Here is a 17,172-nt window from a genome sequence, read left to right on the forward strand (position 1 = left end):
AAATAATTAAAGGATTTTTTATGTGACGGGCTTACAAATGGATCTGATTTACTAATTACCAATTGATAATTTTTATTACTTTTATTAATTATCAATTAATAACTTTTATTATTCTTATTAATTATTCTTATTAATTTTTCATTAATGATTATTATTGTCCAAGCAAATTTTCCATTGGAAGAGGTGCGTAGGCCGGTGAGGATAAGACACGTGGATCCTAGAGATTTATTCATTGGCTAGAAACGAAAGGTCACATACTATAGACCGTCGGATCAGGCTATTTTAACGATTGAGATGCGCCAGCAAAAACTGTTTTTTCAGCTATTGGGAAGTGAGATCGTTATCTTTTTCACACTCTCATTTCTTCTGTCTTGTGCTTCTGAGCGTTCAATCTCTCTTTTCATTCTAAGATAATAATGTCGACCGGAGTGTTCTCTTCGGAGTCCGACGGGAGGAAAGACTAAGGGTACTTTCTTCGGAGTCCGGTGGGAGGGAAGACTAAGGCTATGCGGATGACATATCAGGATCATCGTCGTCCGTTAGTCTTCTATTTTAGGATGAACTAAGCATGGAGAGGCCCACGTAAATAACGAGGCTGCTCCATTAGTTTTTTAACAGTAATTGGCCTTAAAAAAATTATTCCTAAAATAATAACAGAAATAAAATTTCATAACTTTTCTTATGAAAAACTATAAACAAAGAATTTGGTGGGGGCGAAATGTAGGTTTTTAGGAATTGTATTTAAATGTTTGTACAAGTTTGATCACACAAAAATGACAGAAAATATTATTTCCATCACCAAGACAATTTTATTCCCGCTAAGAATAATACATTGGTGAGTGTTGAAGAAAGAAGAGATAGTGAATAGGGAAAGAGTGATGCATGCATGCATGCATATTATCTGCTCATAGTTTAGAAGTTGCAAGCTTGATGAGATCCTTGCGAAGAATTTTGCCAGATGGATTTTTAGGTATGGAAGAGATAAACGCAACTTTTCGAATCCGCTTGTAGGGAGCCACCTGTAATTAATGTGCAACCCACAGAAACAGAATCTTCAGAATTTAATAATACTACGTAAAAAGATTCAAATATATCATTATAATAACAGTAAAACAAGGCAGCACTGGTGTTTGTCGAAACTACGACCAACCTGTTCTGCAACAAAATCCATGACTTGGCTTTCCGACAGGCTACTTCCATCCTTCCTCACCACGTATGCCATCGGAAACTGCCCAGCCTCCTTATCTGGATACCTGTTCATCACCAAACTACATTCATTCATCTACTGCTCTTACAGTTTATATTTGCAGATGGATGAAATTCAAAGACTTACGGGATAACAGCAGCATCTAAAATAGCATCATGAGTCAGTAACAAGGCCTCAAGTTCTGCTGGAGGTACCTGAAACAAACATCAACAACACCATCTCAACTCATCTCCCTTTTTTCTTCATAACAATCGTTGCTTTATCTACCATTCATGATTTAGTTTAATTACCTGATATCCCTTGTATTTTATAAGCTCCTTTAATCGATCCACAATAAATATAAATCCATCACTGTCAATGTAGCAAACATCCCCTGTTCTTAACCATCCTTTTGAATCAAGGGTTGATGTCGTCGCCTCTTCGTTGCTGAAATATCCTGCCATCCCCACCTTTTCAATGTTAATATTATACACCAAATCATCACAATTTCACCCACTTACTATTCACAAAAGTAAAAAGGTTTATTTATCTATCCATCAACCGAAATCCATCATACCATATATTTAAAAAAATAATGATTCACGTTATATTTAAAAGTAGGGACAACATGAGAAATGGGTCGTTTGATGCCTATTTTTGCAGTCAAATAATGTGTATAGTATTTGTAATAAAAGTCCGTGTCCGTATTCCTTTTCAAGGACAACGCACTATTAATTATAAAAAGTTATATATAAAAGAATTTCCCCAGAGAAAAGACATCAGAGTGACGTAACAACACCACTTGGATGAGTATGAACAGAACTTCAAAAGAAAAAGTAGTAGGAAAAGAAAAGTTGAATAATTAATGATTCCTCACCTTTCATGATGGTGGGGCCCCTCAGCCAGAGCTCACCGGTGCGGTTAACCGGAAGCGACTGGCCGGAGTCAGGGTCGACAATCATGGCTTGGGTGCCCGGCGACAAGAGGCCCGCGGTGCCGTATCTGCGACTCTCCTCCAAGGAGTCGGTGGAGGCCCCAACACCGGTGGATTCCGTCAAACCATAACCCTGAAGTATGGTGACGTTGGGGTACTTGTCGACAAACCCCTCTATGACCTCCTTACTCAAGGGAGCCCCGCCGGATAGAACCGAATGCAGGGACTTGATATCGTACTTTTTCTTGATGGCGTCGGCGTTGTTGAGCATGGCAACCAGAATGGGTGGAACCAGGGGGAGGTAGGTGGCGCGGAACCTCTGGATGGCAGAGAGCATGTCGTGCATCTCGAACTTGGAGAGGACGACGATGGTGGAGCCGGAGGCTAGGAGGCCGGTGGCGAAGGCGACGAGACCGTATATGTGAAACATGGGGACCGTGCAGATGTAGGTTTCGTTGTCATCAACGTGGAAGCGACCGAGGACGATTTGGACCATGGCTATGAGGTTCCGGTGGGAGGAAAGCACGCCCTTGCTGGGTCCCGTGGTGCCGGAGGAGTAGAGCAGCGTGGCCGTGTCGTCCTGCTCCACGCGCTCTCTCACGCGTTGAGCACTGGGTTCCTTCTGGGCCATGTCGTGGAGCGTGGATACAATTTTGGCGTTGGGAATGGGTGGATGAATGGTGGAGTCCATGAGAACGATGGGTAGAGAGGGTGCTGCCTGGGTGAGTTTGGCGAGCAAGAGAGAGGTGGTGAAGGCGAGGAGGGGCTTGGAATCGGCGATCTGCTTGGCGATTTCCCGCGTGGTGTTGAGGGGGTTGGTGGTGGTGATGACAGCGCCCAGGGACATGATGGCGAGGCACACCACCGGGAAGTCGATGGAGTTGGGAGAGAGGAGAAGGACCACGTTGCCCTTTCGGATCCCCATGTCCCAGAGGGAGCCGGCCACGCCCTCCACCGATCGCCATAGCTGGGTGTAGCTGAGGTGGTGGCCTGTGGCGGCGTCGATGAAGGCGGTGGTTCCACGGTGGGCTCGGGAAGAGATGAAGGTGGTGACGTCGACGGCGTTGTTGGGAGGGAGTGGGAGTGGTTTTCTCTTGCTGTAGAAGACTGAGTTGGAAGGGCAGAAGCCACTCCTTTGGTCTATTTGCTGCTCCTCCGTCATCTCTTTTCCTTCTTCTTCAAAAATTACTTTTTTACTTCTTACTTTTCCATGTCTTCAACCTTATACTCCAATATATATAGACCAACAACACCATGCTACTCATTTCATTTCTTTGTCTCTTTCTTTCCGTCCAACCAAACAAACATGTATTATATTACAGTATGACTCGTCTTATTTTGACTACACACGTTTTGCATATGATCAGAGTGTCCAAATTTTTAATCTGACTCTGTTCTCGTTATTTTCTTTATTTTATAATTTTTTATCACAATTTTTAGGGTCTTCATTCATGCCATGACTAATGTCCCATGGGCCCACACCACAAATCTCTGAATAATTTTCCCTTCCACACTTTTCTTCATACATCCTCGTATAATTGTCAAAATATGTTAATTTAGGTTAATGGGAGGCTTCAATATGTCTAATGAAATATAAGATTAGGGTTTTAAAATTTGAAACCTCGATTAAATGTGAATCCTTTTAGCCTGATTTAATCTTTATTAAATATATTTAATTTAAAAGTCCATAAAAAAACTTAAAATTTTATAAATCTGTGTTGAATTTGACTATAATTTGCAACTGGTCTCGTACTTCATCATCTTCTTCGTCACAGAACACGTTCCTACCTTGTCTATTATATTCTCAGTCTCACATTGTGTTGTGTCTCTCTCCTCGTACCGTTCTCTCTCCATCTCTAACCATTCATCTCCTCCTTCTTTCTTTATATGTTTTTTTTCACTTCTTATACCTATTGCATGGAATTAATTTATAATGCTTTGAAAGTTTGTTCCGTTTTGAGTTTTTTTATATAAAATATAAACAGTTTTTTTATATGTACACAAATGGAAAAAAAGTTTTCACCTTATAAAAAGTTTAGATACAGAAGATATATATGTATTTAATCCACATAACCAAATAAAACTAGATTTTATGTGTAATATATTTAAACAACAGAAGATTCTTCCAAAGTTCAAAGTTGGCGCTATCAAATAAGGCCAATTAAGAAAATGGATAATGTGATCAAAATAAAAACTTGAAGGAGAAACGTGCTAATATGTTTATAGCTGACAAAGTGCTGTGGGAAGACTATTTGATGAAACTACTAACCGGGTAATATATGCGACCTAATTGAAAGTTGTGAAAATGGTGGGTGTAAAACATTGATATAAGAAAATGTTATGATCAAACGTTTACATAAATTTGCAACTTAATTAAAGCAATTTTACATCAATTAAATATATTCTAATAATTTTTAGTTTACATTTTTCATATTCTATTTGTATTAAAACTTGTTAAATCGTTAGTAACTTTTTACGTTACTTGAATCTTAGTATGCACCATCTAAGAAACCAAGTACTTCTTAAATGTCTAATCCCTGTATCAAGTTGTCTAAGTATGGATAATTGCAAAATCTAGAAACATATTCTCTAACTTTCAAATTAATTATGATATTTATTGTATGACAGTTCGGTCAACCATAAATCTCGTGACAATTATATAAACAGTTAACTAATAGATTTGATAGCAAGTCATCAACCTAGATAGTCACTAACAGATCAAAAGCGGACCTTTAGTCCAAACGATCAACTAATAGACCAGATAACGAATCATTAACCCAGACAACTAACTATCAAACCAAATGGCAGATCATCAACTCGGATGGTCACCTAACAGACCAGATGATAGACCATCAACCCAGACAACCAACTAGCAAACCAAACGGTGGGCCATCAGTTTGAATAGTCAACTGCGAGACCACTATATATAGGTCATCTACACGAACAGACAAGTAACAAACCAAACGACCAACTATCAAACCGGACGATAAACTCCCAAGTCGGCGACAAATCATCAGATCATATGACCAGACAATTGATCATCAAAATGAACAATCCAAATAGGATCAAAATATATCAACTTCAAAATAGTTTTACTTAGGATTAAATCATAATCTGTCATGTTTGGGTCATAACTAGGTCAACTTTAATAAAACAATCATCACAAAATTTTTAAATAGGAATTTGAAGTAAAGAAATATGTCACATATTAAATATAACATTCATTGTTTTCTAATCTCACTTTAACTTCGTAGTACATTTGGCATGTTTCTTTTAATAGTCTAAATGTATAAGAAGTTGTTTAGACCAATCAACACTTTGAACTTAATAAACTTTTGGGAAGTAAGTATTTGAACTAGAAGACTTGAACCCATTTCCAAAACACTAATCATTAATTGGCGAAGCAAATATCTTAAACTTTTTGATTGACCATAAGGACGGTGAATGAATTAATCAAAATGCTATCATATAAAAGTGGTTAAGGTAGGATGAAGAACAGGATAATGGAAACAATTATCTATTGCATCAAATCAGTCTTTTCTCTAAAGAGGATTTGGTGGAATTCCAACTCACCGAACTCTGTTTGGATGTGTGTTATTTATCTGATACTATTTCTTCTTATTATGATGATACGATGAAATAGGTGTATTTTCATACATGATAATCATCGTGATCATTGAATCTATTGTTTTCTTAAACCCTCCGAAAAGATGTGGATAATTGAACCTGTCATGGTGTAAATTCGATCCTTACTGTGCAAGTGCTGTACACAATCTAGAAACCAGCAAACTTAGTGGTCGGTCAATTGACCATGGTCAATCATTATTAGTGTTAAATAATTTGTACAGCTGTACCTTTTTGTATTTTGCAGTATAAATACATAGATGTATAGAACGTTATTGGGAGACATGTTATCTTTTGGCGGGTCGATGATAACAGCGTAAAGTTACTCAAGTTTATTTCCTTCGTCTCTGCATTCATCATGATGTTTCTACAGAAAGCGATTGCGCCCAAGTGTCATAACCTCCTCTCTTTAAAATAAAATCGCACCCCAAAATCTAATTTATTCACAGCAACTCCTGTTCCTTTTTGTTTCTTCCCTTCAAAATCAAACAATTTCAAAACAAATGCTCCATTTAAAATTCAGAGGTATCTCCAAACTTTTAGTTGGATTATTATTTTTGGGCCAAATATAATGTTTTTCACAATTTTAATATATATATATATATATATATATATATATATATATGTTAAACAAGTAAATGCCCATAGTTCTGGAAGATAAATGTTAGCAACGCAAATTTTGTACTAGTGTAAACATTCAATCCCAAATGCGTGCGTTTGCCACTTGCAAGTTGACTTGTGGAAGGGGTTCGGGAAGTTCGTTAAGTTACTATAAAGTTCTAAATCTTCGAATTTTACTATTTTCATATACCAGAGCAACCAGAGGTAGCAGACAATCAGCGAGAAGAGAGTTTAAAAGCCATTTCATGTTTAGGTAGAAAGTCTTTATCTTATTTCACGATACATGATTCTGAATTATGGCAAAGTATTTCAATGTCAAATCGAAATGTTAAACTAATTTTCCTTTATCACAAAAAGACTAATAGTTTGCTTAAATTTATTAGTGTTAAAAAATTGTGCACCAAACGTAAAAATAATTCAAATTTGGTGCAACCAAGAAAAGTTGAGCTAGTTCCAAATGATTGGAGCTTGTATCCTTAGGATTAAAAAATTGAACTCCTGCGCAGAGCTGGAGCAATAACGATGGCCAGGGTTGACACCATACATATGTATGATATAGCCTCAGCCCGCGTTTCTCCACTACTGAACTATCAATCTCTTTATGGAGACTTCCCTAAAGACAATTGTGTCTTCGTAAAACTCGGGCTCAGAATCGCTTTCCTTCCAGTCTTCTCGCCCACAGACTTTGATCAGCTGACTCGCAGATTGGGAATCCAGCTATGGCACACCATCTTAAATTCAACAACCCAACTGCAAGTTCATCTTCAGAATCTTCAAATAACTTGAGTATCTGTGACTCAGCAGACAAATCTTCAGACAGGATGAATTCATTTACAAATTTTTTCTCCTCCCCAAGTATGTTGCCATCTTCAGATATCATACGCAAACTTAAAACCTGCAAGGCTTCAATTGCTGTGCTGTGAAAACCAGAATTTACGTATGCAGAGAACACATAGCCGCATGTCCTTGGATCGGGGGGAACTTTCTCTCGGTGCATAAGCTCCACAATGAACTCAATTACATCAACTCTTTCCTAATTCATGGAAGAAATTAAATGACATTAGGGCACATTCTAATTTTTCCATAAAAAATGGATAAAACGCACATCAGACTTTTAATCAGGATAGAAATTTTCCTTTCCTGAGCAAGCTAAGTGTGCAGAAAAGAACCTGAGTTATAGTTATTATTGAAAGGATTGTTTGTAATTGTGAGTTGTGGACACACATGAATATTCTTATTTATAATGAAAAAGAGACAGTCATAAGAAACAAAATCAAATAATTAATAATGAGAAATATTTGCTAAGAAATAGAGGTTCTCCCACCTAATCGACTACACCTTTGAGTTGGAATCTCCTCTTGTGCTTAAATCCTAATTCAACAGTGACAATTTTTACCTAAATTCAACTAATGGATATGAAGCATAACACATCCCTTAACCTCAGATTTTGAACAAATTCCTTTTATTTCACCCTTTATCCCTCTTCTAGATTTTAATATGAAAGGTGAAGTACCTTGTAACAAGCTTGTTTAAGAACTGTATTGAACAGCAGTACATCAGGTTGGATGCCATCTAATTTGACTTGTTTCAAAAGATTCAGGGCTTCATAAAAGTTGTCATCTTCCAATAAAATCTGAAACAAACAAACTCCGTATCAAATTGGGATACACAGTTCCAAAAATAAATTTACAAGTTGAATAAGACCGATGTCATGGCAACTCATGAACAGAGAGTAAATATATCAGCACATGCACAATGAATGACACACGATACAACCATTATAAGCCAACATTCATGATGACCATAGTCAGCTGCATGATTCCAGTAATTTGGAAATTTAGCTAGTAAATTAGTGTCCTCTCAAGACAAAATAAGTAAAATTAGTTATAAGATCAAGATGAAGCAAAGCTTGACAATCTAGAAGAAATCCATGCTTTCCTTAGGTAGTCACTACATGTTATTTTTAATCCCAATGTCTTAGCCATTACATATCTGAGCAGTGATTTAGTGCATTTTGTACTTTCAAACTCCATCCAGCCTAAGGTGTTCAATGTCTGATGTTTTGAAAAAGACAATGCATCCTGCACTGTGAGCATAGAGAATGTAACTTTGGAGCGATCTGTAAATGCTACTAATTCTGCACGCGTTCAGTAAATAAGTAGAAACATTTAACACCAAATGCATGCATTTGTCAATTATCACTTGCAGGTTGACTACTTGACTTATTGAAGGGTATTAGGAAGTGCATCAAGGCTACTATAAAATCATAAGTCTGCGCATTTTACTCTTTTCACATTAAATCAAGTACAATGCAAAATCTTTGACTAAATAATAATAATTTGGGCTGGACTATCAGAGATTAGAATGAAATGAACCTTAATGATAGCGGTATATGTACAAATCACTGGACAAAACCCTTTCCGTATCATCATTGAAATCAGCAAACAAGCAGATCTGTAACTTTGTATGATGGTACAACAGTCAATCATTATATTGTATGTTTCAGAGTCAGGGTTGCAGCCACATAACTTCATCTTCTTGAAAACTGCAATTGCCATGTCACTCTGCATATCATGTGGTGGAAAACCTCATATTCCAGCCAGGCATGTCAAAATATAAAGTAATGATGTATGAGTCACTCACTTCTTTGGCTTCAACAAGATAATGTAACACTGTGTTGTACATATGAGTTCCCAATGAAGGGTTTTGATAAATGAAAAGATTCTCTGCCAGGTGTAAATACTGGATCAGCGCTCTTATCATCCCTTCTTCTCCAAGGGCTTTCAACTGAAAAGACAGAATGGACATGTCCAAGTCATAAGCAATGTAAATGAAGAAGATACCAATCATGTCTTACCCTAACAAAAGTGATATTTTAGATCTCTTAAACTTTATGGTTTTAATCATAATATGAACAGTATGGTTGGATCTCTTGTAAGTATACTGTCACCAAAAAAATCATTCCCCTATTAAATGAGGTTGGATTCACGGATTGGGTGACACCATTCTTTTCTACTAAAACCACATCTTTTAAAAGGTAGGTCATCTGCATCAAGGTCTCAATGATTTCACTAAAATATTTATCCTTTAATTTCCTGCACTTCTGTTTATAAGGCAGCGCCATCTATAATCACATGAGTTCTTTTTATTTCTTTGGTACACCATTTAAGGCAAAAATTCTGTTGTTTTTTCCTCAACAGATATTATAGTAATACTAAGTTCAAATATTCCATATCTAGTATTCTAGTATTTGCTGCCCATCATCAGCACTGCGAATGGCATTTCAGTAAAGGCTTCTTTTGACCTTGAGGGACCCCTTCTAATCACAAATAACACAAAACATCTCTTCATTTCATTCAAACTAGCTTGAATCCTATGATTTCCAACTTCCTTATTTACTAAACAGAACAGGTAAAAAGGATTGACATGGTAATGACACACAAAGAGACTATAAATCCACATTCTAGTACAAAACCTTTTTATTTTTTACATTAACTGCACCCCAGAAAGTGTTAGTGACCACTTAGTTGAACCCCTCTCGGTTTTCTGAATCAGACATACAAGTTATTAATAGATTTGAACAGAAGAAAACCTCCAGAGATTGCATTATTCTTAAATTATGTGAAAGAGGAGACATAAATGAAACTTACTACGTTTTTTATTGAAAGATGACTGTGCTTAATGCCATTTGTGGCCATATATTTTTCTATAGCTTTTATTCTTTTAGCAGCATCCACCTGTGACAGTATATCACTGTCTTCATAAGGGGCATTTACAACACCAAATAACGAAAATAGAAGCTCACAAGTCCTGATATTAGGCAAAACTTTTTTCTGCTTCATCTTGGCAAACACTTGCACTGCACGTTCAGGTTGATTCTGCAAATTCAATAAGATAAACAAAATGTAAATGTAATGTATAAATTCAGTTGCTCGTCTTAATTGGTGCTCTGCAGCCTATTGATGAAATAAATAACTTAATATCACATTGCCACAAGTCCAAACCAAACAGTAACAAACCTCATAATAATGAAAAGAAAAACACTGAAGAATCTTGTTTTATTAACTGTGTTAGAAAAACAATTGTACGAATTAAGAAGTTTCCCCATTTCATTTTTATGTGCATTTAATAATTGCAGTACTATCATACGTCACCTTTTATTTTACAAGCATATTATTCAAAACTATAAATAGGATATGAAAGTACATGTATTGGACTCACTCAGTCAAATATTTTAGGAATTTTCACTGACCCTTCCTCTCACTCAACACATAACACCTCAAGTAGCTATCTTTCAAAAATCTTATTAAAGAATATAATAAGACAATTATAGTCTTACAGACAATAAAATGGTAAATGAAAATTCTGTTTTGAAATTTCATAATTGAGCTCACCAATTCATCGCATGATGCTAGCAAAGCATTATAAGGATGTGGATATAGACATTCAGAAATCTGATTCAGAAAAGCCTCAGCTAAATCTAACTGTAGTGCTTTACTGCATGTGATTGAAAGTGTTGCTAAAGTTGAATCATTCGGCTTCAAATTCTTCTGCTGCATTTTTTTCAACTGCATATTAAAGGAAAATAATATAAGGCCAAGAAAAATTTTCAGTAGTCAACTTCACTATCGGCAAACACGAGACCATATAACTGACACACTAGATCTCACATCATATTCCAATTTGACAGGATTTGAGGTTCTATTTGACCTAAACTTAAGTATTCAAAATTTCTGGACAAAACTTCCACAGATAGCAGTCTGCTCAAATAATAAAGGGTTAAATATTTTTTGTCTTTAAACTTGGACACAATTGAAATTCATCCTTGTCCCAAACTTGATACATTTTAGTCTCCAAAATTTAAAAATAAATGGATATAGTTCTTCATCCCAACTGCATTAAATTTTTTTGACGTGTCAAACTCGTTTTAGGATGACATTTGAGTTGTTTACACCATTTTGACACATTACACCTCAAATGTCAATATGAAACATCGTTTAACAAAAAGTTAACGTCGCTAGGTTAAAAAGACTATATAATTTTTAAAATTTGAGGAATAAAATGTATCAAAGTTTGAGATAGAAACAAATTTCAATTTTGTGTCTAAGTTTAGGAGATAAAAACATATTTAACCGAAAAATAAATTCAAAAAACAAAATAACAAAAACAAGTGATTCTAGACATAATTATTGTCACCAAACTCACCACTCCTATGGCATCTCCAACATTTCCATGAGAAACAGCTGCTTTAATAATACCATTATATGTATGGCAGGATGGCTGCAAACCAAGATTTTCCATCTGAACAGAGAAGCGCCCTTCAAGATGTTAAAATACATTAATATAAACGTTGTCAATGGATAAAATTCAAAATTCCCTTAAACTTTCATAACTACGAGAAATTCATGCTAAAAAATTGTGAAAGGAGAATGTATAAGGCCAAGGTAATATTGATATTCATATGTTATTGAGAGTCAACAAACAGAAGCTTGCAATAATTGAAATCTTCGGGGATTTGATGTCTTAAAATTTAATATTTAACATTCTCTATGTATAGAACCTTTCACCTATGAAGCACAAACTGATACATACAAAACTGCACGTGTTTGGCAGGTGTTGGAAAGGTTTTAGGGTCCATATTGGAAACACGTTTGACATTGTGACATTTGAAAGAGGAAAGGTGTCATTGCTTCATAACCTTTTCCAATTACAAAGTATGGGAGAAAAATATTTTAATTTGTGACCTGTGTTACATGGAGCATTACGGAACATGTACATGCTAGTGAAATATATACCTGTAACATAAGCTTCTTTGCAAGAATATAATTCTTTTGGTTTGCACACCCATGTATTATGTCATTAAAGGACCACCTCAACACCTTCACAAGTAGTGAGTGTTCTTCTCCATTCAGTGCATATAATTCAGCACTCGTACAAGAGTCCAATTTTTTTAACTCCTTCAAGTCTGATAGGGTTAAGCCTAGCCCCTTATTTGAAGGCACAGGGATGTCCATTCTAGTAGAATACAACTTCCCATAAACTGTTTTACCGATTGAAAAGTTTCCCCTGCCAACTAATGACACCATTTGTTGTAGTGTTTTATGAGCAGATTCTAAATCTCTTAACCTTGTAAATGACCAAATGAATTTTCGCAGAGGAATGATACTCATGCTATAGTTTTTCACATACTCCTGCCAAAGAAGATGGGCTGCAGGCAAGTTTTTCAGAAAAACTGCAAGCTGAGAAACAGGGTAAGTTCAGTGATAGTTGTCCAATGAAAAACAGAGAAAACATTCAAACACAGGAAAAACATGTTTAATAAAATACATAGAGTAATAAAATAAACACATTGTGCGGTTACTTGATTCAAGCCCATTTTTCTTGAAGTTTTAATAGAAACTATATCAGAGTCACTGAGAGAAAAGCTCTCCTGACAGAAATGTATACAAAGGGTTTCCAGAACTTTATGTAGGCCCGAACACTCCCACAACATTCTAAATCTCCCTCTCAACCCTTTTTTTCTTATTTGTAGGCAACATGCATGTTTCTCTAATTATATCAGTCCCAAACTAACTGATTATTCAAGTAACTAGATATGGGGTTTACGTTACCCCCTAAAAATTCACCTTGTCCTCAAGGTGAATAACATGGTTGCTGAAAACACCGTTTCATTGGGGTTCCAACTGATTCAGGCATGATAATCAAGCCAACCTCACCCTGCACAAGTGAATGACCCCATGCTCCTTTGACATGATGTTTTCTGCAGTATTTATGTCCATGAGACAGAATCATAGCCTTTGTAGTTATAATGAGAAAATCTCAGTCTAGCAAACTGCACAATGGCATATACTGGCAACTGAGGCTTATCAAGATCCTCCACTTTATTGTCCTTTTGTGACTGGTTGATGATACAACCTAACCCAAAACATCCACTTTTATCATTGGTTCAGTCAGTCGATTCTTCCCTGAGTCAAGCTTAGGGTAGAGGAGAGGAGGATGAGGACGGGGCAGGTCAAGTCAGTGAGAGCTGGAGAGGGTCGATGAGTAGCAAAAGGACAAAGAACAGAGGAGGAAATATCAGAAAACACTAAACAATTTCTAAATACTTAAAACCACAGCAAACAACCTCTTTTTTTTTGCTGTTTACAAAAGTCAGTTAGAAACAGATTTAAAAACTTTCAGTAAAATATTTTGACCCCATTTATCAAAACAGGTTTTCTTTTTCAAATTAAGTTTGAAAATAAAAACTACAAACTTACAAACAGCCATTATAATAAAAGTTGAAATATATAACAAACTGTCAAGATATCCACATTGCCCTCCTCAATGTCAAGGAATGGTTGAATGATAAATGTCAATGGCAGAAAAGAAAAGCATCATCACCTGTCAATTAATAGTTAATATGAAAAACTATGCCACAATTGGAATAGGGTTTTGAATTATCTCTAAGCTTTGCATTATCTGTCTGTTCGGTACACTACAATGAAGTAAAATGAAAGTAACAATAATAGCTCAAATTTCACCGAGCGAAACAACATATAGCCATTATTTGGAAACTAAACCAGAGAAGAACAGGTCCTTGTGCAAACTAGCACGTTTTGTAACAAATACTATAAGGAACATTCACTTTAGTCCATATCAAGTGGTTGACCATGAATCACATGCATATAAATGCTTTCAGACTTAATAATCTATCAAATAAAACAACTTTAACAGCTAAACAGACAATACTATTCTCCAAAGGAGTAAATTTATATTTTATTCACAACCATAATAGAATGATGCTTGCACTTTCTGTTTGCCCACCTTGAGAAGCTCGGTATATGTAACTTCACTCTTCCCTACTATCTTTTCCATTATGTCCACACATTTGTTTGCTTGAATTAGACTCTGCATTTTCGTGCAGGATCCTAAGAGTCTATTGTAAAGTGGGAGAACTGGATAGAGACATTGACTTCCTCCAAGAAAATCAATGACATCAAAGGCCTGAACAAAATATAACAAGTAGAAATGAGAAAAAAACAAAAACAAAAACCCTCGCAGCTAAGATGAAGCTGATTTACTAATAACTGCCTCATATACAGACATGCAATTCAATGTCATGATAAAGTATCCATATATCATATGGAATTGTATTTTCAGAAAGGAAGAAAAACTATTTTCTTCTAAAAAAGCCCCTGAAAATGAAGTGGGTTAATCCCAAACCAATTCCCGTAGCATAACCCCTTTCCCCAATAGTAAACCCAAGAAGGAAAGGAGCATAAATGAACCTATCCCCTTTCCCCAATACGAAGCCCAAGAAGGAAAAAGAGACTAAAGGAAAAATTTACTCAATTATATTTCATGTATAAAACTAATAGTTTACCTCTTCCAAGTAACCTCCTTTACAAAGGGCCTCTATCATAAGAGATGAGCATTGATTGTTCATGCTAACACCTTTTGATTCCATGAATCTCCGAATCTCCATTACAAACTGCAAAAAAAAAGGGGGGGAAGGAATAAATTTGACATTCACAAAAGGTTCTACCATTACTCGTGGTCAAAGACGCTCAAGGAAAGTGTGCATAGTCATGCAAAAGGAAAAGTTGAGATAATTTCCTATGCTTCCAACTCACACGAGAACATAAATATCTTATTAGCTAATTTCCTATGTCATAGACTTTCAGAAATGGTGCAGTTAGAAGCTAATAATACATTGCTAAGAATCGGCATTACATCAATTTGTAGGATTGCTAAGGATATATATAACTAGAACTCGAGTTAAAATCATATCTGGTCTCATACATTTGTAAATCCAATCTTAAAGCAAACTTTAACATGTTGATTTTGCAAACAGAGAAAATAAAAGGCTGGAGGGGATTAAAAAAATGAAATTTGAATATTAGGAATCCAGTAATAAAGAATTGGTTATTTGGGAAATAGCATACCAATGGATCAGGAGAGCGTGCACAGTACTTAAAAATATGAAGAAAATCGTCAGCAGTTAATGAGTGGGTTCTGGAACCAAAATCCAAAAGTAAGTCTGAAGCCTTCTTTCTTTCACCCGAGCAGAGTGCCTTAAGAACTTGCATCTGCATAGATGGTTCTGTTTCAAATTCAACAAATCCAGGACCTGCATTTTGTTATATACTATGATACCACGTGTTATGCAAATGAAAATTATCGATTGACAAATTCTTAGATATACAAGTGCAACATTTATGAAAAGATATATATAAAAAAAGTGATTGAGCTGCGATCGAACTGCTATGTGAGCAGAAAAGGTAAGTATCTTAAATAAATGAAGAGACTCGTGAAATGGAGGATGCAAACCTGTGGAGGTGCGATTTTGAGAGAAGTGAATTTGAGCACCCTACAATAGAGTAAGCGGAAAGAAGCATTTGGTTAGGTTAGGATAAGGAAGAGAAAAAGTAAAATTAGCGGAAAAAGACGTACATGGTGTTCATGCAACTTAGATTTACAAAGTGAAATTGAGCGCAGAAAAACCCTTGCTCTGAATCTATGCATATGCATATTCATGCTTTGCTTTAGCTTTCACTTGCTAAGCAGCAGAGTGAAGAAAATCCCACTGCTTTGCGTTGCTCTGCTTTGATCTCCCCTCTTTAGGGGCTTTTCTTCCTGCACCCCATCATTTCTAACGGCATTTCATGCTAATACAGAAAGACTAAGATACCCTCTTCATTACATCACGTCATCATCATTACCGTCACTTCCTTTCTTCACCGCAGAGGAAGAAGAAAAGAGAAGGTTCATTCTAAAATAAATTAAAAAACTTTTTTATGTATTTTAAAATATTTGTTCTAGAAAAATTATTTTTAAATATATTATATATATTTCAAAACGTTTAATGAAAATTCTGTTTTGGAAAAAATTATTTCAGACCGCATTTTTGCATTCCAACAAACTTTTCAGATATCTTTTTCTGAAAATTTTATTCTTGAAATCATGTTTAGAAAATTCTAAAAAGTTTTGTTTTTGAAGATTTTCAGATAGCTAATTTAAATATCATTTTTATAAAATGTAAAATAACCATTTTAAAATTTATTAGAATGCATGTATTGTAGAGACTAAGAGAGTTTCTTTTAACACTTCCTTTCTATTAGTTGGATCTTCAGATATACTATGTATATTAGAGAGTTTCTTTTTAACACTTATTTTCTTCATTTCCCTCCATATGTATGAAAAAAGTTTAAATTATCCGAGTAAAAAATCTTCTTAATTATATGATCTGAAAATTCATTTAGATCGTATAATCAATAATTAAAAACTATATTTTAAATTATATAATCTAAAAACATATTTTAATACATTTTAAAGATGTATTTTAATACATAAAAGATAAAAGCATTCTATTTTTATATGTGTAATAAAATATAATACATACAATTTAAGATTAAATACTTAAAATAAAAAATTGCATATAATACGTAATATATAACAATTAAAGAATTAAAATATCATTCAAAGTTTTAAAGTTTATCATAAATATTTTTCACCAATTGCAGATTATAAAAGGTTTTAATAACATACTATTAATTAAAGAATTGAAGTTTTTATTTAACATTATATTTACAGGTTTTTTTCTTTATATTTTAGGTATATCAGTGAACCAATCGAACTAATTAAGAATTCAACCTGAATAATCATGTTTAATTTTAATTAACTCAAATCTCAATCCATTTTGATGGCTTCATCCAACGCCTCATTTCATCTGTTATTTTTTTTCCATAATTTATTAAGATAAAGATTTATAAGCCATCATATTACTTAATAATCAAGTTATAGAAACTCGTTTATATGTTTACTC

At 35.0% G+C, this 17,172-nt stretch overlaps 2 protein-coding genes across 6 annotated transcripts; both read right to left on the bottom strand.

Annotated features, from left to right (window-relative positions):
- Positions 1–758: 758 nt before the first annotated feature.
- Positions 759–3,461, bottom strand: LOC108338024 (probable CoA ligase CCL5). The gene is made up of 5 exons (XM_052880181.1): positions 2,064–3,461; positions 1,498–1,643; positions 1,334–1,401; positions 1,151–1,253; positions 759–1,019 (listed from the first exon to the last, which is right to left on the bottom strand). Exons 1-5 carry the CDS (start codon positions 3,280–3,282, stop codon positions 906–908), a joined length of 1,650 nt encoding a protein of 549 aa, XP_052736141.1. The 5' UTR covers positions 3,283–3,461; the 3' UTR covers positions 759–905.
- Positions 3,462–6,570: 3,109 nt separating this feature from the next.
- Positions 6,571–16,080, bottom strand: LOC108338023 (pentatricopeptide repeat-containing protein At1g76280). Of its 5 annotated transcripts, none has more exons than XM_017574657.2 (13): positions 15,801–16,069; positions 15,678–15,717; positions 15,293–15,450; positions 14,731–14,838; positions 14,172–14,351; positions 12,161–12,604; positions 11,571–11,666; positions 10,760–10,933; positions 10,016–10,243; positions 9,009–9,152; positions 8,741–8,929; positions 7,879–7,998; positions 6,571–7,398 (listed from the first exon to the last, which is right to left on the bottom strand). In XM_017574657.2, the coding sequence occupies exons 1-13, from the start codon at positions 15,882–15,884 to the stop codon at positions 7,012–7,014; spliced, it is 2,352 nt and encodes a 783-aa protein (XP_017430146.1). In that variant the 5' UTR covers positions 15,885–16,069; the 3' UTR covers positions 6,571–7,011. The 5 variants fall into 5 exon arrangements, with proteins under 5 accessions (XP_017430146.1, XP_017430145.1, XP_017430148.1 ...); XM_017574656.2 differs by having other exon boundaries at positions 15,293–15,477; positions 15,801–16,068; XM_017574659.2 differs by having other exon boundaries at positions 15,293–15,436; positions 15,801–15,957.
- Positions 16,081–17,172: the final 1,092 nt, after the last annotated feature.

This window comes from Vigna angularis, chromosome 7 (assembly GCF_016808095.1).
Source record: "Vigna angularis cultivar LongXiaoDou No.4 chromosome 7, ASM1680809v1, whole genome shotgun sequence".
Taxonomy (NCBI): domain Eukaryota; kingdom Viridiplantae; phylum Streptophyta; class Magnoliopsida; order Fabales; family Fabaceae; genus Vigna; species Vigna angularis.